This window comes from Anser cygnoides, chromosome 1, assembly GCF_040182565.1.
Source record: "Anser cygnoides isolate HZ-2024a breed goose chromosome 1, Taihu_goose_T2T_genome, whole genome shotgun sequence".
Taxonomy (NCBI): Eukaryota; Metazoa; Chordata; class Aves; order Anseriformes; family Anatidae; genus Anser; species Anser cygnoides.
The window spans coordinates 88,178,597-88,202,979 of record NC_089873.1 but is presented as its reverse complement, the minus strand read 5'-3'; the positions used below and the strand labels follow the sequence as shown (position 1 = coordinate 88,202,979).

General features: G+C 42.8%; 1 protein-coding gene across 6 annotated transcripts in view; it reads right to left on the bottom strand.

Moving 5' to 3' along the window:
• Positions 1-24,383, bottom strand: part of MPZL1 (myelin protein zero like 1) — a 38,926-nt gene that overhangs the window by 12,820 nt on the left and 1,723 nt on the right. For 2 of the 6 annotated variants that reach the window (XM_066990382.1, XM_048071679.2), the window contains exons 2-4: positions 9,937-10,097; positions 8,128-8,341; positions 371-503 (exon numbers count right to left, since the gene is read on the bottom strand). In XM_066990382.1, coding sequence (XP_066846483.1) covers positions 371-503; positions 8,128-8,341; positions 9,937-10,097 — 508 coding nt within the window. Of the gene's footprint in view, positions 1-370; positions 504-8,127; positions 8,342-9,936; positions 10,098-10,566; positions 10,704-13,044; positions 13,195-13,230; positions 17,531-17,567; positions 18,548-24,383 lie in introns of those variants that run through there. The other 4 variants (XM_048071682.2, XM_048071681.2, XM_048071677.2 and 1 more) reach the window with 4 other exon arrangements.

Here is a 24,383-nt window from a genome sequence, read left to right as displayed (position 1 = left end):
ACTGCACATGTGGCACTTTTTCTTTGGGAAGGGGGAGGCTAAGGGAACAAGGGAGTAGGGATGGGAAGTGGAACAGAACAGAGCTAGGGGATCTTAGGTTAGATGTTCATACGGCACATAAGCTTGTGGCAGGGGATCAGCTGTAACGTTTAGTGATTATCAGGTGCAACTCATGGTCAGCAGGTCTTTTCAAGCACAGCAGAGAAATAATCATTATGGGCAGATGGCCAGTCTTCCACATGGCCTTACCCTACCTGTAGTTATGGTTGCCAAGACTTGGCTGAAACAACTCCTACCCCCCTCTAAGCCCTCCCTCTGATCCTACTGCTGTTCCTCACATCATACACAGGTGAGGAGGGAGATCTCTTACCCAGAGTAACGTTTTTTAGAGTTGTTCTTTCTGATGACAAGACACACGACAATAGAGATGAGCGGTGTGAGACCTGTAACCGTACCGATGACTATCCCTGCCACCATGGCAATGGGGAACGCAGGCAGGCTGTCTGGGGAGAGAAGGGAGAAAACATTCAACTCTTCTGCATTCCCTGATTAACAGAAGTGCAAACCACAAATGTTCTTGACCTTGGATTCTTTTAGAGCAGAAGCACTAATGTAATATCCAGGAATTAAAACATGCAGCCTAAATGGTAGCGATTGCAGGCAGCTAGCAGAATAATGTATGAACAGAGCAGACACCAAGAGCGTTCTTTAAGTCACCATCCTTCAGAAAAGGCTTTATATTGAACTAAGAATTTTTTACATGTCAAAGAACACAAGTGATAATGACAACAACCCTATCTCATTTTGTGTCTGAGAAAAAAAGTTACGTTCACCTTGCAATTCCCAGTGAGGTCAACAGGAAAAGGCAGGCACACTTGAAAGCAGATTTGAACTTAACACATTGCTAATCAACGAAGAGCGCTGAAGGCTGGGTGTTCTCTGGGTAGCATGCAGCAAACAGCCCAGTTACTACCCACAATCACTCTAAGAGAATTTATACATGCTTCTGGTGTCTCAAAATACATCTCTATACATTTTCATAGCGTCATTCTTCCCCTTCTTAAGTCAGGATCATCAAAAGGTATTAGCAATATGCTTACAGGAACACAGTATTGCTTTACTCACATTTTCCCCAGTACAATTTGGGGGAAGGAGAGGCCAAGAAAGAGCAGCCAGAAATAAAAGCCAATCAGAGAATGAGTACAAAAGACTTACAGGAGAAAGAATACACAATCCACCATTATATCTTTTTGCAGTAGCAAACAACATTCCCCCTCTCATCTTGTTTAGTACAAGGAACATCTTCAACCAGAAAAATCATCTTCAACAAGAATCCATGGTACGATAGTTCCTTCCACCAAACACAAGTAAATCAGCATAAGATGCAACAGGTAGAACACCTTATATAGAAAATCATTCTCAGATAACTGCATCTGACCACCACAGAATTGTTGAGTTTGGACGGGACATCTTGACATCATCTAGTCCAAACCCCCTGCTCAAGCAGTGTCAGCTTGTGCAGCCTGCTCAGAACTCTGTCCAGTTGGGTTTTTGCTGTCTCCAAGGATGGAGACTCCACAAACTCTCTAGCAATCTATTCCAGTGTTCAACCATGCTCACAGGAAAAATGTGTTTTCTTATACTGAGATGAAATTTCTTGTGTTTGAATGTGTGCCCAACGCTACTTCTCTTGTTGATGGGCACCACTAAAGAACTTGGCTCAGTCTTCTTTAGATGCTCTCTCTCTCTCCTCAGATATTTATGATTATAAATATTGATATCTTAAATATAATTACTGATGAGATCTCTCTGAGTCTTTCGTCTCTTTTGCAGGCTAAACAATCCCTATGAAAGGTGGCCTAGTCCCTTAATTATCTTAGTACCCTTTTGCTGGATTTCTCCCAGCAAGGACCATGGACCATGCTTACATACAGCATTCCCAACAAGTCTACAGTCGAGCCCATTTTGACACACTTATATAGGAGGGAATAGCACAACACAGTGCCCTGCTGATGCAGGGGCATCATACTAACACAACATTTAGTATTGTTCATTTTGAGTTTAATGACTTCCAGGAGAAGGGCTGCACGATCTCTAGCCATTTCACTGTTCATACCCTCATTTGACTGAATACCATATCAGCAGCTTTCCTAGCTTTTCAGTGTTTGATGCCAATTCATAACAACTCCGCAATTCTTAGTCTTAGTAAGAAATTAAAGATGAAGACATTAGTGCCACAATTTAAAAGGAGACATCCTGTTTTCAACAACCTTTGGCAACATCTGCCATTAAGGAGAATCTTATGAACAATAGTACTTTTCAGGTACAGAAGACAAAGATTGCCTTTGAGCCCCACGCAAAGAAAAGTGGATTTCTTTTGAGGCATTTAAGAAGTAGGAGTTCCGAAGTTTCTTTACAGGTGTAGGAACGACTGTCTGTTAAAGCATCAAAACAAACATGCACTTCTGCTAGCAGACCACCTCCCACCTTGTACTCAAGGGAAAAAAATAAGCAACACTTTCAGAACAAGAAAGTGGCAATCCAAAACTATAGTGCCATGTCTGCTAAAAAACTGATATTAAAGAAGATGACAACAGCTAATCTGATATATTTGTTATTTCTTTGATTCAGATGAGATTTTTGGTTGACTGGATTTGGGTCAAGAACAAATTATGCTCTGTTGACAGAGTTTTTAACAGGCTACAAGAACACAACTGTTTGCACATGAAACCCGAGGCTTTACTACCTCTCAAAACACAAACCAACAGACTACAGAAAAGCCTACACAATTTTATGACTGCATAGTTCAGCTAAAGAATTATGTCTCCCACCCCTTTTCTTATGTTCTTCAGTATTGCACTGTTATATGAATTCCTCATAAATATTTGCATAGCATACAGTGATTTCATTGTAACAGACAGCCCCAACAACATAACCAAATGTTAGCTTTCAAAGCTGGTGTTTAAGTTCATAGTTTAACATGAGCCAAAACTCAAGCCTTTCAAAGAACATTTTTCACTAAGTATCACAGTAATTCAGAGCATCTTCCATTTTCTCTGGAAATGTGCTAGAATTTGTTTCCCATTTCATAAAGCTGAAGTTTTCCAATGCTGGTAAGTAGAAAGATTTCCATAAGACAATTCTAGTTTTTCCCCTCATGAAAGTTCAGATCAAAGAGGGACTACCTCCAGATAACACCAGCTGTCTTTAACACAGTGTGTTAAGAAGCTTCTTATTACAGGTAGGGGAAGCCTACCATAAAGGACTTGGGATTCCCTACAAATTTCCATCATTTATGCTCTGAAGAGTAGTCCTTTCCAGATTCAGATACTCCAGTGAAACATCAGCCTTGCTTTCATCCCCACTAACAGGATTTTTCCAATGTACTTGAAGTATTGTTTTGTGCAAACACTGCGTAGACATTTCAATGAAAAACAGCTGAGTTAGCCTGGCAATTCTGAACAGCGAAGTCAACACAGCAACTTATTAAATGTTTAATCCAAAATGTAAGGCTAACCAAGCATCTGTGATCAAGACCATTTAAAAGTGTAAAGTATGGTGTCCACATTGAACCTTTAAAGGGCAGCTGACCCAAATTGACCAAAGGAATATTCCATGCCATACGGCATCAGACTCAGCACTAAAATTGTGGGGAGTTGGCCAGGCGATGATGCCCTTGCTTGGGGACTAGCTGGACATCAGTCAGCTGGTACTGAGCAATTGCTTTGTGCATTACTTGTCATTTTGTTCTTAATAAATGTTTTTTATCTCAATCTACAAGTTTTCTAATTTTGCCCTCCCAATTCCCAATTCGCTTCCCCGCATCCAGCTGGGCAGGGAAGAGGAGGAATGAGCAAGCAGCTGTGTGGTGCTGCTCTTCCTATGCTGCTGAACTGGACGGGCTGCAACTCCAGAGTGAACTTGAGTCAGAGGGACTGGGACCTGTGGATGAGTCCACGTGGGACCATGTACACCCCAAAGTACCTGTGGCCATAGGTAAGTCCACTCCAGCAGGTGTCTGAAGGGTCCTCTGAAGGGACCGTGGCCAACGAAAAGGCTGTGCCAGAACAGGTACACCTTGAAGCAACTGTGGCTGTGGATAAGTCCATGACACAACAGGTGGACCTCTAAAGGGACTGTGGCTCACAGGTAACACAATGCCAGAGCAGGTACACCTCTAAGGGACTGTGACCAACAGACAATCCCAAGCCGCAGTAGAGGAAAGGGGAGGAGTTCACTACAATGTTAAACCTGCAGCAGTGGAGATTGCAGCGGATTATGCATTTAAACTGTTGTAACCCGTCATCTGAATTGCATGTTATGGGAAGCACCACAGCAAGAACCACTCAAACCAACTGAGGATGATCCTCACAAGAAGTGGTGCAAGTGCAGCAGTGGCCCCACCTGAATTGGCTTTGGCATCCATTAACCCTACGTAACACACTTCCTCTCCTGTCCTGAACCACCACCATAACAGACAGAACCAAAATTACAGACTAAATGACCATTTTATGGACATTTCACAGGGGCAGTCAATGGACTAAGGGAATTATATCTGTATTAACCGACAGTTGATGACTAATAAGGATGTACTGAAAAGCATGGGACCTGGGCATGACGTAAATAGTATAGAAAAAGGGGTGGATAATGTCCTCATTTTGGTTGGGATAGAGTCAATTTTCTTTGTAATAGCTGCTATGGCGCTATGTTTTGGATTTGTAATGAAAATAGTGCTGATAACAAACCATCGTCTTAGTTGTTGCTGTACAGTGCTTACACAGTCATGGTTTTCTCCATTTCTCATACTGCCCTGTTAGCAAGGAACTAGCAAAACTCCTGACCCAAACTGCCCAAAGGATATTCTGTACCACGTGATGTTGTTCTCAATAATAGAAGTAGAAGGAGTTGGCTGAGGGCTGCCATTGCACAGAGCATCTGTTAGCTAGTGGTGAGTAACTGCATTTTGCATCACTTTTATTTTTTCCTTTGGGGTCTAGGGAGTTGGTTTTTTCCTTCTTTGCTTTTTCTTTCCTTCTTCTTTCTCACGAAATTTTATCTCAATCCACAAGTTTTCCAACTTTTGCCCTCCCACTTCTCTTCTCCCTATCCAGCTGGCAGGGAGTGAGCAAGCAGCTGTGTTGCACTAAACTGCTTATCAGGATCAAACCACGACTGTGCCTTTGGATAATTTAAAACACCAGCCACATGACTTAGAATAATTAAATTTATACCTAGTTAAAAAAAAATAAAACACGCACAAGAGTCAAGATCAGCTAAGATGAGGATGGATTACATGCTATTACAAAAGTATTCTGCCTTTAACTGGAAGTACTACAAGACAGTATTACAGCTACAGCTATTATCGTATATATAGCCTGAAAGCCCGTTTTCAAGGTGTTCCAAGAGATCTGAAGACAACTGTTGTAGAATTTTCCCTGTGGTACAAAGTACTGCCAAACACAGAGTTCCTTTCAGAAGGGGTGAGATTCTCTTGTCCCAGTGCTCTGCCTATGGGGAAATGCTACACTAGACACCCTTTAATTTCTTTGATTTTAGGCTTGTTAGGAACCAGTAAGCAGAAGTACAACTCAAACTCTTGCAGCAGTCAAACTGGAACACCAGTTACTTTTCCTAAATGAATGATGAGAAAAAAATAGTTCAAGTTCTCATTGTTGTTTGGTCTGATGAAAAGATCCTAACAGTTGAACCATCCAGCAGCATTTGTTTAAGCCCATACAGCTTTTGCAAAAGCAGGATGTTATCTGAAGGCACATTATTTCCTAGAACTATATCTTCAGAGCTATTTCTAACTGATCCTCCAATCCACACCTTTTTATCTTGCTGTTTCCCACACAGCAAATTGGTTATAGCTCTCTTTCAAGCTTCAGGACAGACATGGAAAAAAAAAAAAGAAATCAGGAACTTTCTTTTCCATAGGCGTATTGGGTTTACACAGTAAGGTGTCAGGGGAACTGCATGAGCTGCTTCCACAGCCAGCTTCAAGAGACCCAGGAGTTCCTTTCCACAGGCAGGATACAACTGAGCCCATGAGCCAAGCTGATGGCACCTCTGGGAAAGCATATTTAAGAGAACAAAATGTTGCACAGCAGTGAGGAGGGAAAAAAAAGGAAAAAAGGAGGGACATGGACCCATGCGCATCAAGGTCAGAGAAAGATGGAGGAGAGGTGCTCCAGGCACCAGAGCCTGCAGCCCGTGGAAAAGACCACGAAGTATGTTATCTCCCTCCAGCCCACAGAGAAGATCAGTGTGGAGCTGCAGAGATATCCACGCTGCAGCCTGTGGAGGACCCCAGGAAGTATCTACCTGCTTTGGCAGGAAGAAAGCTGTAGCCCAGCCTGGAGCAGGTTTATCCTGCAGGACATGGAAGGAGGGAACCCATACTGGAACAGAGGAAATGTTTGTGGAGAAAGGGCTGGCAGAGAGAAGCTGTTATGGACTGAACCAAACCTCTCATTTCCCATATTCCACACACCACTCAAGGCAGGGGAAGTAGATTCAGGTTGAGCCTGGGAAAAGGTGGGGAGCTGCAGAGGGGAAGGTTTCCCCTGTGACAGTAACTGGTAAGTGATCTCCCTACTTTTAAAATGACAAAGCTTGTACGTCAAGGTATTTTCTCTGTCTTGTTTCCAAAGGGGAAGTAAGAGAGCAGTTGAGTGGGCATCTGACCCATGGTCAACCCCCCAAAATATGCAAATTAAAGTATCACCTCTGTTGCAAGAGGCAGTTAAGTGAAGTAGCACAGAAGAGAAATAGGTACAGACATTTCCTTCCATACATCACGATCCTTTATTTTAGGGAAATGCAGAGTCAGTTGTACATACTAAATTCCATTTTATTATCTGCAGATAATCCTCAGGCTTTGCTTTTCCAAGATAATTCATTTAATATTGAGTTCTTGTCTTGCTGAAGCCAACACGCAAGTCTGTTGAAAAATATCAGCTGAATTAGCATACTGAAATGTCTTCATTTGTTTAATTTGGGTTAAAATCTGAAGAGGCTTTGCCAAGACAAACCAGTGGTTGCTTTACTGCTTCTTCATACAGACTACCAATAGAGTAAAAGAAAAATAAACTGACCTATTTTATATAGATTGCAAACTTCTTCCAAGAAATGGAAAACTAAGTGACCTCCAAAAGGTCCCATCCAACTTGAGCTATTCTGTGAAAAGACATGGGTATAGACCTTGCCTACAGTACATGGAATGATCTCATGAGCAAGGGTATACTTGTAGCAGCAGCAGCATTCTAATTAGAGTATACGCATGGGTAATCTCCTCTAACACATTAAAAACTAGTGGAATAGTTGTATCAGCATTGTCATTTATGAGTCCAACATTTACTCTTGTTTTATTAAATACAAATTTGGAAATCTGATCACTGTGAGAACTGTTTCTTTGCATGAACCGTCACATTTTGGCTGAACCCCAGCTTACCTAGAACAATCAAACGTTTTGGGTGGCTGGGGAAAATAAACAGCCAAACTGACATATGGAACACAAGCACTCTTGAACTGTAATCACCATTCCCAAATACTAATCAGAAGCTTTAAATAACTGGAAGTAGCCAGCCCTTGCAGCTTACAAGGGTCACTACGAATACTTTAAGAATGGCTGTGTAAAAGAGACTAAGTGGACATCCAATAACCTTTGCATGGAAGATAGTAGCATCTCACTGTCAGCAGGTGCTCAGGCCAGATTATTAGTTTTGTTTTCCAGTATATATATATAGTATGTATTCAAAAAAAAAAGAGCCTGCCACTTGCTCTCCTAATTTCATAGGTCATCCTAACCTTTGATGTAGCATAATACAGAAAAAAACACGTTCACAGGAATCTTAAATAAGATGAGTTTTCAGCACAGTTTCCATCAGCTTTTGCTAATACTTGTTAGAAGTTTAGGAATTGATGGAAATAGAGAAAAAGTACATGACATTCATTTTTTTTTAAAACAGCTGTCAGACTATCAGAACCTAGAAGACGAGAATTAAAGAGATGGTTGTTCCCTCCAGGCCACTCTCCCACCCCCATGAAAAGTAATATAGACATGGAAGAGGGGAGATGAAGAAAGGGAAAATAAAATTAAAAAAAAAAATCACACAGGGTGAATACCTTTCTCCACAACTCTAACTCGGATTTCTCCTGGTTTGACAACAATATCAGGTGGGTTCTTGACATCACAGATGTAAGTGCCGTTGTCCCGGAACTGCATGTTTGATATACTGATAGAAGCATCTTTCTTGTTAAGGTCTCCAGTCCAAGTGATCCTGTCTTTAAATGGTAAGTCCTTTCCAGGGTATGACCTTCCATTAAAGTAATAGAAAAACTGTAGTCAAGGAAAAGAGGATATAAGAACAATCCAATTAGAGATTATAGAGCTGCCATACTTCTCTCACTATTACAGCATTCTCCTAGAGTTCACTGTATAATACACAGCTAGCATTAGACATTTGTGTGTTGTGTTTTGTTTTTTTTCCCCCCCTCCCACCTCACCACCTTAGTCTGGCTTGTTATGTCTTGATCACATAACCATGCTATGGCTTATACCTCAATCATACTACCTCAATAGACTCCAAGTTTTGATTTTCTGTTGTTGCTTTCTTTTTCTCCCCCCCCCCCCCCCCCCCGCCACTTTTTTTGGGGGTGCAGGGTTTGACGGACCAGAAGGTGGGGAAAAGAGAACAAGGCTGGTAACCTGGGAATAATTAAAGAATTGAACTTCTTCCAGATCACAGCCATCTGTCTTTCAGGTAGAGGAAGCCTTCTGCATCCTAGCAGGAAACAGTTACCAAGCTTCCTATCTTGTGTGTTGCTGCATGTGACTTGCAACTACGGTATAGCTTAATTAACATGCAATAGGTTCCTTACCTGCACCCCTCAAGAAGTCCCACTAGCAATTTAGAGCACATCTAGCTGTGTTCCAGAAACCTCTAAGGTAACTAAATATAATTGTTTCCTGACTTCCAGATGATTAAGTCGCACATGGCTCTGTATTCCCTAGACCTGACCAAAAATCCTTGAAGAAAGAACCTCTTTAGTACTGTCTTTGAAAACTGTACTAAAACTGCACCATTCCTCACTATACCTGACCAAATTTAGAATATACAGCAGTAGAAGTGCATACAGCTGCACAGGACAAAAGCCCACTTTCAGACACATTGGATGTTTAAGCACTGGTCATAATCGTAAGAGACAGATCAAGGCTGTAAAACAGAAGTACATTGTGAAATAAAGAATTAATCTTAACCAAGACTCAACCCAAGTTTTCTTCAGTTCAGCCTCCAGAGCATGGTTAAAGAAATTTAAGACTATATTCTAGCTTCCTCTTTCTACAGTCTTCTTTACAAAGCAGTCTCTGTGGCACAGAAGAGACTGTTTACAAGCCAGTCCTCTTCCATTCAGGTCATCTCCCATTACCTTACCTGGTCCTACCCTTGACCTGAGGGTTGTCTGTTCTGAAACTAAGGAGATTGATCTTATTACAAATACCTTCAAAGGTAGACTAAACAGTACACAAAGAGAAAATAAGCAACTTGCACAATGTTACACTGTAGTGGTGATAATTCAGATTCCACGAGCAGCTCCACAGCTCGTTTTCAAGTATAAGATAAAGAATTTAGAAGATTCTTAGCTGCTCATCTACTTCTTACACAGAGCTACCACACCAACATACCTCTCCTCTGACTAAAACTACTAGTATATTTTCCAGCTGCTGCACACTCCAGCCTTTGCTGAGATCTAACATATTGCAATACATTTAAATAACTCTTAAAAAAAAAACTAAACTGAGAGTGGTGGAGACAAAACACACAGAAGAAGGCTCCAATCCACATTTACTTGACCTCAGAACCAACTAAAAGATCTCTGAATACTTATCACAGACTTCCACCCCAGGTAGGTTCCTCTATAGCTGTTCCTTACTGAGATACGAGTTGCTGCTCCCTCTGGTTGAAAACTCCAAGAAACAGATGCTGCACTGCTGATCACTTCCACAGATGTAAACGTGCATGGAAGCTTTGCATCTGTCCCATTCTCCACAAACATTTCTTCTGGAGTGCTGACCTCTACTGCGGATACTTCAACTGTATGAAAAAGGCAAAGAGAAGAAAGAAGGAAAAGAAGAGGCATCGGTGCTGCTTTGAGAGTCAGGAAGTTGCAGTGGTAACAGTTCATATTGCATTGCTTTTAAGGGAAAATTAAGAAGCGGCAACAACAACTCCTACAGCAAGTGTGTGTACAGGCATTGCATTATACCCATAACATAAACAAGTATACAGCAGGTCAGTTCACTACTCTTTCCTTGTATTATCTGTTACAGGATGTTTTCCTTCCACAGATGTTTCCTCTACAGCACTTTGTGGAAGTCATTTCTATAGTGCAAAGGATGAGCTTACACTCTTCCCTTCTAGCTGCCAGCAGAGACTGTAATAAATAAGCCCCACTGGAGGAACTAACATCTTGGATCCAGCTATTACTCAATTTCCTCTAGAGCTCACATCTTGTTTCCCATTTCTTCAGCTTTTCTCAGCTGTAGCTGGAAAAAGAACTCACCTTTACTAAGCTGAGGATTAAACCTCTCTGGGTCCCAGCCATGCTATCAGCTTCTACTCTTTGGCATGGTTCAAGGTCTTCATGTCTAAGACCTCATAAGTAGTCACTCAGATACAGTTTAGAAGCATGAGAGTAGTTTCCCCCCCCCCCCCCCCACCATGAGGCTTATGCATGGTCAAAGCAACAAATAGACCACAAACACCCCGCAGCTATTGAGTAATCAGGGTTAACTTTGTGATTGCACCAGTAGTATGCCTACAGGGTAAGTGAAATTCATCAGGATTTGGAAAAAAAAAGATGAATATATTCTTTATCTGACTTTTTAAACCGCAAAGACACTATCCAGATTTAAACAAAGATATACCCATAGATTTATTCAAGTTTAGTTTAAAAAAAGGAGAGTGACCTTGTAACACCACAAAATAATTTCTCTCATTGTCTGTGTCACATTCATATGAAAGCAAAAGTCTTGGAAAAATATCTCTACAGCTGGGGGCACACATGACACGTGCCCCCAGTAACTCAAATGAAAACCACGTTTTAATAAGGTCAAGACTTACAGCACAGAGCCAGTACTAGTAAGCTGCTTCTGATCCTGTGATTCTGTTTTTGGGCTACAATATCTTATATTTTCGGGATTTACTCCCTTATTAGAAGAGGAGAGCAAGCCTTTCTGTTTCCTCGGTATCTTGATTTACTTCTTCACTTTGAATAAACTAGTTCTCAAAGTAGGCAAACTGAAGATAAACACTACAGTTAAAGACAGTTAAAAAAAAATAAAAACAACACCCAAGTTAGTCCTTAAATGATGGGCTTTACACTTTCAGTCAATGACAGCAACCACCTCGGCAACCAGGGCCACGAGCACAGCGGGTACCAGCAGCCAGCCCTGCAAGTGGTAGGTCCGTCGGTGAGACAAGCGAGCTAGGAACGAGGAAAGCACGTCGGGTAAGCCAGGCACTGGGTGCGTGCACGGCCACGTAGGGTCTGCTGTCCCTCTCACTCAGCCAGCCTGGCAAACAAGGGCAAGGCAGAGCACGTGCCCAGGGGACACGGAAGGCCCATGCAAGCACTGCAAGGGTGGAAGAATTAAGCAAGCCAGTTTAATTACAGTAACCAAAACCAGAAGAAGCCACCATTCATTCCCTCTGCTTTTCGAAGGTCACGCTGTTCGCTCCTCAACCTCACTCTCTCGACAGTCCCGTCAGGTTATCCCCAGTTCCCCAGCCTACCCTGTCACCATTGCTCTCGCTGCAAACAAGTGAAACAGCACCCTAAGAGAGGGGGATTTTCATCAGGAGGTTCTATCAGAGCTTCTTTTCTCTTGTATGAACCCTTGACTGCAGGCCAAAAAATATTCTTTTGTAAAACAATTACCAAATATTTGTTTGGAACACACAAAGGCTTCTAGCAATTCAATTAAATGAACTCAGAGCTGCTGTGCTTTATGTAATTTTTCCAGCTAATGGAGTGGAGAAGAAAAAAACTAATCCATTGTTTTGAGTCCAAGGCACAGAACAAGTCTGCCTTTCAAGCATAAAACAAGCAAGATGCCCTCAGCGTTTGTGTAGGAAGAAAATAGTCTGCGCAGACACTGTCTGCTTGTACGTGGTACAGAGAACCCCTTGCCACAAACAGGGAGTGGGTAGCAGAGATCTGCTTCCAAAGAAATCCCTGTTCTAACTTACTAGCAACTTGTGAAAGAAATGTAGCGAAGCAAGAAAATCCCAGTTCTTCCTTCAGTCTAGAAAGGCAGGAACTATATAGTGTCCTGTACAGATGTTTACAGTTTAATTTTCACTTCCTACTTGCTGTCTCGACTTCATGTCTTCCTTTGCTTCTTCCCTCCCTGCCCCCAGGTTAAATAAAAAGGTCACTCGCTATTCGCTCTTTCAGCATGCACAGCTTGAGCTTCTTCCCCTCTGCTGTCTTACAGCATGAGACAAAATGACTTGGAAGTGGTAGAGGAGCCACAACATTTGACATTTGTTTTTCTTTAGCTCTCTGCTCCCATACTTTCACTGATACAGTGGCAGTTCCCACTACCCTGAAATCTTTAGCCTCCTCTACCATAAAAAAAAATAATCCACGTGGGTTTTCTCTTTCCACTTTTGCTAGAGTGACATCCTTCTTCCAGCTCCATCTATTTAAATACTTCAGTTGGAGAAAGCTGAATTTGGACTCATATTCTAGTTCCACTTATCCACGGGTCCACTCCTCAAGCTTTCTCGGCCTTAACTCCACTAAAGAAGAAAAAAACTATCAGGAGACTGTCAGAGAGAATGCAGCTTTAGGAAGGGAAGGTCTGCAGGCTAGGTATGGCAAAGATAAACATTTATTTGCTCTTCTCCCATTGATCCTCACTTATCCCACCACCTTGTCCAACTGCCAAGTCCCAGTATTTCCATCCGAACACCTCTTCTAGCCTTCAATCACTTTAATTCTTTTCAAGAGAAAAATGCTTTTCTTTTCACCTACCGTCAAAATGTGCCTCTCCAGACATTTCTTTTTCCATCTCTAATGTAGTTGGATTTGTTTTACTCCAACTACATCAATCTTTCACAAGTTATATTTTCAGCCCCCACGCTCCAGTGAAAACGCTCCGAATCACAAGTCCAATGACTCATCCCCTACCAAGCCTCAGGACCAGTGCTCCATCCTTACCTTCCTTCTCAGACAACCCTCCTATTCTTCAGGTAGGACTAGACACTCTCACTTCATCCTATCTTTTCTTCCTCTAGTGGATCTTCATCCTTCACCAAGGCTCTCTGTTTTCTCTCTTCCCTCGGTATCTTGTCTCTGGGATCTCATCTGCAGAACAAGTTCAGCTGCCATCGCTGCACTGACTGCTCAGATCTCTCTCTCTGCTCAGGGTCTGTCTCCTTCTGTTCAAAGGAAAGTCTCAGTCTGACACCTTTGTCAGTGCGAAGCTGCCAGCTCACGCTAAATGGAACTAAAACAGGGCTCATTTCTTCCCCCTGTGCCTTCCACCACCACGTTTATCACCACAGACCAGTGCCATGTCCAGCTCAGCCTGTGTAGCGTTTTTCACTTTGAACTCTCTCCAGTTTGAGGGTACAGCTGGACCTTGCAGTCTCTTTCAGTTTCTAGCCACCTGCACAGCTGACAGTAGTCTAAAAACTCCCTTTTGTATCTTACTCTTCATTAATGGATATTTTTCTCTGGATTTGAGGGGTATTTCTGGGCTTCTGTCAATACATACGATTCTTTTCTTAAAGTCATTTCAATTCCAAGCTGCTCTGCATCTCTCCCCTTTTTCCATTTTACAAAAATAAAAGCCATCTGCCTTTCACAGCAAGCGTCTCATGGCCTATTTCCTAGCAGTTCTTATTCAGGATCAGTTCAACATCATCTGCAACAGCTAACAAGTGGGCAGTAAGGGCTATCATTACTTTAAAAAAAAAAGAAACACAGCACATCTGCTGTGTCCCCACCTCCCATGACTTTATAGGAACACCTATATGCCACATTTCTCCTAAAAGATTCTCTTTTAAATATTTACTATCTAAAAAAAAAAAAAAGGCAAGCTGTTATGACAAGCTCAGCCACCTGCTGAAGTCACCAGGCATTGTCAGCTGCGTGGTATCTCATTTCTCCTTTATACAATCCATTTCCTCAACCGTAGCTATCAGGCTTCTGAGGCAAGTTATCTTCTTGACATTTATATATAGCTGAGCATCCTGGGAGACCCGTACATTTTTGGGGTGCCCGCACGCTTTGGCAGTATACTTCAGTTGCCCACCCCGCGAAGCCTGTTTCCAGCCCCCAGCAAGCCCAGGCACTGCAGACCACCTGCAGACCCACCATCAAGTTATACATCACACTTGTCTAGCCTACGCTTTGTCCTCCAACATATACAAACAATGCTTTGAAAGCCATGGTCACAGAAATTATTGCTCAGGTTTCCGTGCTGCAGCCCAAATCCTGAAGCACAGGACTTCGCAGATTTCAGGCGCTAGCCCTAAACAGTCAGGTCAAAATGCCAGCTCACTGCAACCTGGAAGCATACAAGTTTCAGTAAAAGCACAACCAGTCTTTAGTCATAATAGTTTTATATTAACTGCATGACAGAAAGCAACTCTCATATGGGTAAAAGGGTTAACAGTACTTCGCACAGATCACACCTCCTCTATCAGGTTAGTCAAAGCAGACAGTCACCCTTGATACTTCAGCTGGACAAGAAATGAAGACATCTGACAAAGTAAAAACTACTTCACAAGCAGCAGAAGGCTCTCAAGTCATTTGAATTCATAACTAGGTGGTCATCAGAAAGACACCCAGCTTTGCTGATGAGTTTCTTGGGTGCACAGAGAGAATTAAAACCATTGTTCAATTTTTGCCTCGAGTCACCGAATCCGCAGAAGCACAAAAAGGAAGGACCGACCTTGGCTAGCCTCTTTTCCACAGTATGGACGAAGTTAAAAACATTTACCACGTACCAGAGCTTAAAAGCTGAACGCTCAGCTTCCAAAACAGGAAGTTACTGCTGATGTCCTGCTCTTTGAACATGAGCTGAGGTTACCATAAAGAGCAATCATCATTCATTTTCCCCAAACACCAGCCTCAACACCAGCTGGCTGACATCCAGGCAGTTAAAACGTCTAAGGCACTGTCTATATCTAGTGATTGAACAACCTACATATAGGTTATTTATTCTGTATGTATTCTACATATAGAATAAAAGATTGGAGGGGGGAAAAAAAAAAGATATGCAGTTGTAAAATAGAAGCAGAGTATCTGCCAGACATGTATCACCCAATATGCGACAAGCACAGCTGGAGAGTCTCAGGACTGAGAGCAACATCCCAAATGCTTTTCTGCTCTCTTGAAAAAGACAGGCATTAAGGCAGTTACTAGGAGCTGCAATATTCACTGCTCCAAGGGTAACATTATTAAGAAGAAGACATCATATATGTAAGATCATTGCTTTCCTCTGTGAATTGATGAGGGAAGATGCAGTATTCACCATACACATGTCCAGAACAAGCATGATCCACTACCCAGCATCTCCACCTAGCCAACTTTACTGATGTCATATTGTTTCCATTTACCTGTTGTGAATGAACAAGACCTTCCTAACTCCAAAGGTGCAGTTCTACAGTAGCTAAAGCAGACCTGAAGATCCAGAGCTTATCGCTTCCATTGTAAAAAACCCTGGCGTGTTTGCCAGGATGCACAAAACTAGTGAAAAAGTTGCATGTTTTCAGCTAGTTTGACGCTGACCCAGTTCACAGCCCCCTGGCATCCATACCTCAGCAGTTCTTCTGAGTGGCAACAAGATATTGCTTTGAAAGCACCTATGTGGAGGAAGCCTTTGTAATTACCCAGCAGCAAAGTATGGGAAGATAGAGTCAGTCCGAACGGGTAGCAGACAGGCAACCATAACCACAAGAGTTTGCATATGGTTAGTTAAACAAATTTTGGTTAACTCTTCAGCTTTCAGTGGGATTAAGAGCAATCAAGCTCACAGTTTTCAACAGTAACACAAAAAGGTTGTAGTATTACACTGGTGAAGTTTACTTTCCAGTATCTTTGACACGGGGCACACCTCCACAGAACAACTCTTAGAGAAGATGGCTAACCGCTGCCTTCAGGGCGCTGAGAGGAGTCCTCCTTGCAGGTCCCTCAGAGGGATCTTTGGCCAGGTCAGCTGAGACTAAGCGAAACGAGCTAGCAACTTAATCTGTAGAGGAGACATTGCATATGTGACTGGCTATCTAACAGGTCAACATCTGGATACCTCCCCTTGTCCACTACCACTAACTGGTGATATCCAAAGCTATACTCATTCTTACTTTTTCTCCTAGACATTGTCCCTCACCCTTTGGAGGGTCTGCTCAAACAGTGCAAACTTATTTCAGTTCCTTCAAAGTCTCTTACAATCATAGAAGCATTGAGGTTGGAAAAAAATCTCTAAGATCATCGAGTCCAACCTTTAACCTAGTACTGAAGTTCCCACTAAATCGTGCTACTAAGTTCTAAATCTACACATTTCACGAATACCTCCAGGGATGGTGACTCAACCACTTCCCTGGGCAGCCTGCAATGCCGCACAACTCTTTCAGTAAAGAAATTTCTTCTAATCTCTTGAAATGCCTCCAAAACTTTTGGCAACACCATCTGTATAAATCCAAGAGTGCCTAAGCTGGCAGCGCTTACAGATCGATGCCCACTCCAGCTGAAGTATTTTCTCACCTTTCACTTGTATCCCCTGGTTGCTTCCACTCTTTTCCTACCGGTTAATGAAAACCTTCTGGGCAAGAAATGGTTTTATTCTACATTTTCGTATTTAGAAATAGAGCACGCACTAGCTAGGAAAGGTTGAAAATGGGGCTTGGAAGCACATACGAGGAAATCCTTTCTTGGCACTGAAGCTTTACACTAATTAATTACACCAATAGTTAAAAGTCCTTTGCAGATCATAGTGTCCACACTGAGATCATGGACCCAATTAAAAAGTTCTGTTAATTAAGGCTATGAACACCCCAAAATAAACTTGATTCCTCTGGATCCACCTCAGCTTGATCACTAGGAGTCCTAACAAAACTAGAATGCAAATTAAAGCTGTAATCACAGGCATCTTATTTCCACAAGCACTAACACAGCTTAAGTGGAAACTTCTATCAGATCACTAAGTACTGCATGCTTACGGTGGCTGCAGTTCCCTGCTGCACTGCTGTCCTCTTAAAATGACTAGTCATCAGTTCACTAATTAATACAAACAACTTGCTTCATTTATCTTAAAGATGTCTGGAAATACAGTCATTTATATCATTTATAAATAGCCTCGTATGTATGAAAGATCAGGAAATAATCAAAAAGTCTGATGAAAGAAAGATGAAAAGATTCAGACAGGCTGCTACAGGTAACAAGCTGACGACAGAGTCGCAGATCAGGAAGATGGAAATAGATGCATTAATACAACAGTCTCAGCAGCTTACATTTCTGTGGTTTTGTCGAGACCTTTAAAGTCGACATACCTGTATGTTCACTGTGGTTTCCCTAGCAGCCCAGAAGTTTCCAGGAGAAAAGAGGATGTGGGATTTTCTAGTGACTAAGCTTCATAAGTCACAAAAACAATCCACACTTGCGAAACAACGATATTGGGTATTTGTTACTGAAAGCAAGTGCATTGTGAAACAAAGCCCACTGTTGACATCTCTCTCAAACTACAGTCACATGACATTTAGCTATTTCCCCCACCTAAAGTTTCCCCATACATCCCTCAAGAAACAACAGCAGTCAACTCTTTACAAAAGATCTTATTTTAGAAAAGCAGCACAAAGTTACAAAGTTCTCCTCTCACAATACAGCCACCTATGTCTCTACATGCCATTATTCCCTCACTGTAAACAAAACATCCGGTGGAAAAAATCCTGTCTTTGATGGTCTTAATAGCTAGGAGAAGACAGGCCCAAATCATTCCTCTGAAATTCCACTAAGATCTGTTTAAGCATCCAAACGTGGGATCAAACTTCCACACGAAGACGCAATTTTACCTTGATACACAAGCAAAATCCTCCATTCCATCCTTCCATATGCCATTCCACCCAGTAACAAAAGATGCTGTGTTTCATAAGAGCGCACAAGTATTAAGGGCCACATACCTCAGCCTAAGAAAGAATAGGCCGTGGCTGACCACCTCTACACCAGAAATCCATCATGGTGTTATCTCAAGTCCTATTAGGTGTATAGGTAAAAAAATGCACGTATACATGTGTATATTCCTACGTATGTATTCTTGTACGTCACTGCAGTAGCTTGACTTTGGCTGGCTGACAGACACCCACCCAGCTGCCCTCTCACTCCTCCTTCCCAAACAGGGAAATACGATGAGAAAATAAGATGAGAAAGCTCATGGGTTGAGATAAGGACACGGTGTTCACTTCTAGTTACTATCACAGGCAAAACACACTTGACATGGGGAAAGTTATTTTAATTTGCAATAAAAATTAGAGTTGGGTTGTAAGAAAAAAAGACAAACTAAAATGCCTTCCCACCCTCCCTCCTTGTATTCCCACTCCCCCAATCTCACCTTCACTCCTTCATTCCCAACTCCTCTGCCTCCTTTCCCTGGCCAGGCAGCCGGGGGTACACGGGAGCTTACGATCAGTCCATAACAGCTCCTCTCTGCTGCTCTTCCCTCCTCACACTTCTCCCCTGCTTCTGCATGGGTCCTTCCCATGGGCTGCAATTCTTCAGGAGAACCTGCTTCTGCACGGACTCCTCCGTGGGCCACAGCCTGGATATCCGCTCTTCCCTGGTGCCTCAATTGACATTCAATTTGACACCTCAATTTCAAAGCAACAGAAGCTAAGTTCTGCAGAGGAGGCCGGAGTGGCTTAGTTTCGCTCTCAGTCACCGAGCGCCAGAACAGCATTTTGCTTGAAATACCCCAGATATTTTGAGTATTTCAGACCACTGAAGGAAAGTCTTCCACTCTTCAGGAACACAGCCAGTCCTGCAGCACCCTACTTGTGCTAAGAAACTGAACTGCTGACTCCTAGCCCACAAATACCACCTTGCTGCTCGTCCTTGTGCAGACACAAGCTCAGAAGAGCAGCTGCTAACACAACATTTGCTTGCTGTTGGCCTCTTTGCACATTCAGCTGAGCCCTGCCCTGACTCAGCGATGCGGAAAAAAAAACACAGCATTTTGTCACCTCAAGTGAAAGTAAACCAGTTTCACTGTGAATCCTTAAGCAGGCTGTGGTAAAGCTGTCAAAGCAGTCAGTAACATCAGTGCACCTTAGCCCCGTATATCCCTGCGCACCTACTTTGACAGAACTTACAGACAGCAAGCCTTCAGAGTCCCTAAGCGCCGGTGCCAGCTTCAACTCCCATGCCAGAGAGTCGGTTTTTCGCGTACTCTTCTCCACATTAGGCAAGGCTGCCCGTTGTTCTGCCGAGGTACCGCAGAACTTGCGTGAGGTTTACATCCCTGGTCAGTGCTTTTAACAAGCAGTGAGGAGCACGCACGAGAAACAGCAGAGAACGCCGGAGCTCCCCGGCAAGCTAGGCCATGGCTTTCGTGTTCTATCCTGAGGGAAACATTTAACTGGTGTATCTGTCCCTCAACCTGGAAAGCATAAAACTGCAACACTTGTGAAGGCACAGAGATCCACGAACAAGCGTTATTGTTGCCTCATGCCCCACTTAGAGAATCAGTCATATGTCAGGTTTGGGCAGATGCTTATTTAGTCTAGAAGCTGATAACATCTAGCACTGTTCTAAATGCTTTTTCCCCAGGGATCACAAGGCCATACTTCCCTGCCTATGCCGGAGACCGGGACACCAATCAGCAGCTCAGGTACTTTCCAAACCAGACACTTTTCCATTCCACAGCCTTAAGTGGTTTTCCTTCCACGACCAAGTTTACAAGAGTTCAAATTCATGTAAACAGTTCTTGTTGACAAAGTCAAACTGAAACAATTAAAAGCCCAAAGTGACAAGTAAACTCACTCAAAGAGCAAAGGGTAGCTGGAATTGCTGATAACAACTGATTTACCTCTAATCATGGGATACTGACACAGCTACCAGCAAGCACGGCAGATTACTCCTGGGCACAGGGAAAGATTCATGAAAATAAGAATTACGACTAAAGCAGGGTGACGACAGGGAGCACACCTTAAAAGAGTCTCCTTGAAACAGCAGTTTTCTCCTACATTGAAGAATATCTTTAAGCTTGTTTAACTCAGCTGAGAGAAGCTGAGTACATATGCTCAACATGTGGCACAGGTATTGAAGAAAACATCCCACCATCATAAACATTTCCTGGGATGATCACAGCAATCCACTAAAACTGTCACAAAGTCTACTAAAGAAATTAGAGTATTAAGGGTCAGAAGCTGGAGACAAAAAATTCAGGGATGTGGATATGCAGATTTTACGAGAAGACACAGTGCAAAGGCTCCATATCAACCAGACCCAAGAAGCTGAGTGTTTTTATTATTCTTACAAATATCAACCCACAAAGTTGCAATCAGCTCAGTGACAACAGATCTATAAGACACCAAAAACATTTGCAGAAGATACTTTGAACCATTCGAAGTATTAGTAACATTTTAATACTAGTCATCGGTGTTTTCACCAGCCTCAAAGACAAACACAGTTGTTGTTTTTCCCGCTGGCATACAGAGGGATGAGATTAAAGCCATTAAATAAAATTCCATCCCTTAACAGAGTGAGTATGAGATACATACAGGTAAAGTTAAATTATCCAAATGATTACCCTCCTCAGCTAGAGTAGTCACAAGGCCAATCTGTTCTGGTGTGACCAGAGACTTATTTCAGCAGCTCAAGCAAGTGTGAAGCTCTTTGAGGACTGTATCCCTTACTGCTTCACTGATGCTTGTTCTCAGTGATCTTTCATTTACTTGCTAACCAGACCTGGTAGCAAACTCAGTCAGCTCATAACTAGCTATAACATGCAGCAGCGCAGCCACAAAACCAAAAGGGAGAGCCCATGTAATGTATTTCAAAGTAATTCTTGCTCACAAGAATTTGTCAGTGGTGGTGCCAATTGAAATAGCTCCCATGCCCACTTACAACATAACCAGATGAATCTGACCAGGAACTAATCCACGTTCAAAAGAGCACACACCTCTTCCATTATTGTTTTTTTTAAAACCAGACCAACAGCCTAGCCCAATCCACTGTACCCCACATTTTGGCAACAACTGCGCAAGGTCAGGAATGAGTGACTAGCAGCTGCTCAGCCATCTCTTCCCAGGCAGGCTTCTTGTTCTGAAGAAGCATCGATGGCCTTCCTTGTGGCAAACTCTACAGCAAGCTCAGCTCATTTCTACAGACACTCCTCCCAATTATGGCAGCGCCCACGCCCATGCTCACTGTGTCAGGCAGCAGTGTATGCGGCATCTCCACGCAGCCATCATCTCTTCAGCTTCCACACTGGAAGAGTCAAGCAATCAGAAACTCCAAGACACGTTCATGAGTTGGATCTTAACAGTCCTGGTGCTCGTACAGCTTTACAGAATTTATTACCAAGCAGGAGCCTTGTTTGCCATCTTTCACTTAAGCACATTACAAGAACAAATTACTAGAAGTTGTAACAGATGGCAGATGGACAACTGAAGATAAGATCTCCTCCACTGGCTATGTTGCCTACCTGAAATAAAACTACCCTCATTTGCCCCCGTATCCTGAAGTGCAAGTACTTAGTAAAGTGCCACCTCCCACGCAAGTGCTGCACAGCCCAGTGCTTTACCCCACTCAAGGATCAGCCCCTTAATCTGCTTCCAAACACTGGAGGAAGGCTATAACCAACATTTTGGAGCAAGCTCCCTGAAGTCCCCTTAATATTATGTGTATTAAGCATCGCAAGCATACTGCAAAGCAATTTGTGCAGGATTTGAAGTAAAAGTTCACAAGACAACCAGCCTTCCTGTTTTCCTTACTCACTTCAAGCCAAAACCTAGCAGCCAGCACAAGCTGGAAACATCCATCTCAACAGTTAAACACAAATGCAGGAACTGAAAGACACAGGAGCAACAGGGAACAATACACAAGTTCCTTGACGTAACCATCTACAGAAAGTGGCATCTTCAGGACAAGGATCAGAACGATCCGGCCACTTCAAAGCCATGGGGGTGAGGAAGAATCAGTGGAAATAAGGGGAATTGCAGGAGTGCAGGGTCATCTGTCAACTAGCTCAGAAAACAGCACTGATGTTAACCCTGCCCTGAAATGCACATCCACAGCACTTGTGCTATGGTTATAGCTTGCTGCTAAACCGTATTCTGAGTAAACACTTGCTCTTTTAAATAACTGTTGTCTTGAGATAAGAGCAAATCACTGCAACTAGATTTGCCCCATCAGTTCAGAACGTCTTGTCCTTTCCTGCCACAGCTGTCTCCTACACAAGTCTTCAGCGTCCTTTCCATCACATTAATCACTAATATGCAGGGTCATACTGAACCCAGATCAGCCAAGTAATGAAGATAAGCAAAAACCTCAAAGCCAACTATAATGACGTAAACGTTTTCATAATCAGAGCTTCCTGCTTTCATTTATTCCTAGGGTACCTTGAGCTAGCATTCAATAATTCAAAAAGGATTTTTTTTAATTATTATTTTTGCATCCAAGACTGTTTACATTTTTATCAGTTAATGTAGGTGGTGGAAAGAGTCACACACATCTTATGTGATCAAACCACATCACATATCAAATCACTCAGAGCACCCCCACTATGGGTGCTAACAGATGACTTCACGATGACCTATGCAGTACCTCTCTAGTCAGACAATAATTCTTCAGAAACTACTCGAAAATTCTTTCAAGTTAAACACGACAGGACGCCTGGCTTGTAAAACCAGGTTTCACTCCTCCGGTCTCCCACGCAGACTGCCAGTACCCCGCACGGTGCACAGGACGCTCGCAGCCTACTACTCGCAGTCAGGATGAGACAAGGCCACAAGCGGAATAGCTGCTGAACGCATTCCTCGATCCACTGCGGCTCGGACAGCACGCACAGCTTCACTTCTTACCCAGAGGTACAGGACTGTTGGGAGGCTGGGCTCAGGAAGGACCTAGGCATTTTACCAGCCGTATTTTATCACCAAACTATTAAGCCACATTCTTTTCAACTTACTCAAGAACTCGCTGCTGCTACAAGGTAACCTGAGCAGCAGTCCCACCCTGGCCCAACTGGTAGAGGGAAGAGTTTATCTACCTTATCTCTTCCCTCTGCAGAAACCCCTGAAGTGCTGCAGGCAAGGAAGTCTTCCTACCTACAGCACCAGTTTAAGAGAAATAACTGCTTCTGACTGGGTGAGCACGGCAATCCTGACTAAACCTGGCACAAACACGAAGGGAGCACTGCAACCCTGACTCAAAATGTTATTTTCATGAAACATTTCAAGCAGCAACCGAAACGTGCAGGTAAACTGAGAACGGTAACACACGCTTGAAGTATTTAACATCCCAATACTTCTCTGCTTGTTACACTGACCTGTGTGTATGTGCATCTGTGTACGTGCGTGAGTGGGTAAAACAGGGTAATAAGATACAGGGAAAAAGAAGGTCAGCTTGGTTGGCAACAGAAAGATGAGTAGAAACATCAATAATATCCTTTTTGGTTATGTCTAGACATTCTTTAAAACTTTTGGAAGCAATCAGGCACCACCCTTGTGTTAAAGACAGATGCAATCTCACTAAGTGATTACTTACATGGCTTACGAACTCAGATAATCTCTTTTCCTGATACTGTAACTAGCTGCTCAGGGCTCACCCACCATATGAGAGAACCTAAATTAACTACTCACGGCACAAACATCCACAGGATCACAAGTATTGCATTTGGGAATGATTCTTCATGCTTACAAGTAAACGGAGCACTCAGGTCTTCAGATGACTGAGCGTAAGCAAGACAAACTCCTAATGCATGCGTGCAGTCGTGCACAAGGAAATAAGCTAAATACAGGTAACAGATTTTAGGCTACAGAGCAACGATTACCTGCATGGCTTGACAAAAGAGTGATGGTTAAACCAGGCCTGCACAACACATCCCACTTAGTAACATTTCTGTCTCGCTGCAGATTACTGGCCACAGCAAATGGGTCTGCCATCAAGGCCATCAAAAAGCAGAAGAGCCACAAACCACAGCAGCTAAACTATGCAGAACATTACCCAACCACACATCACATCTGAGCAATTGAGTGGCAACGGCCCTCCAAAAACGCTGCTTCTGCCTTTCCACTTGCTTGGCAGTTTTTCATTTCTCATCTTCTTGTTAGATGAAACTCCAGCACAAGGAAGGGGGAACAAAACGGGGAACC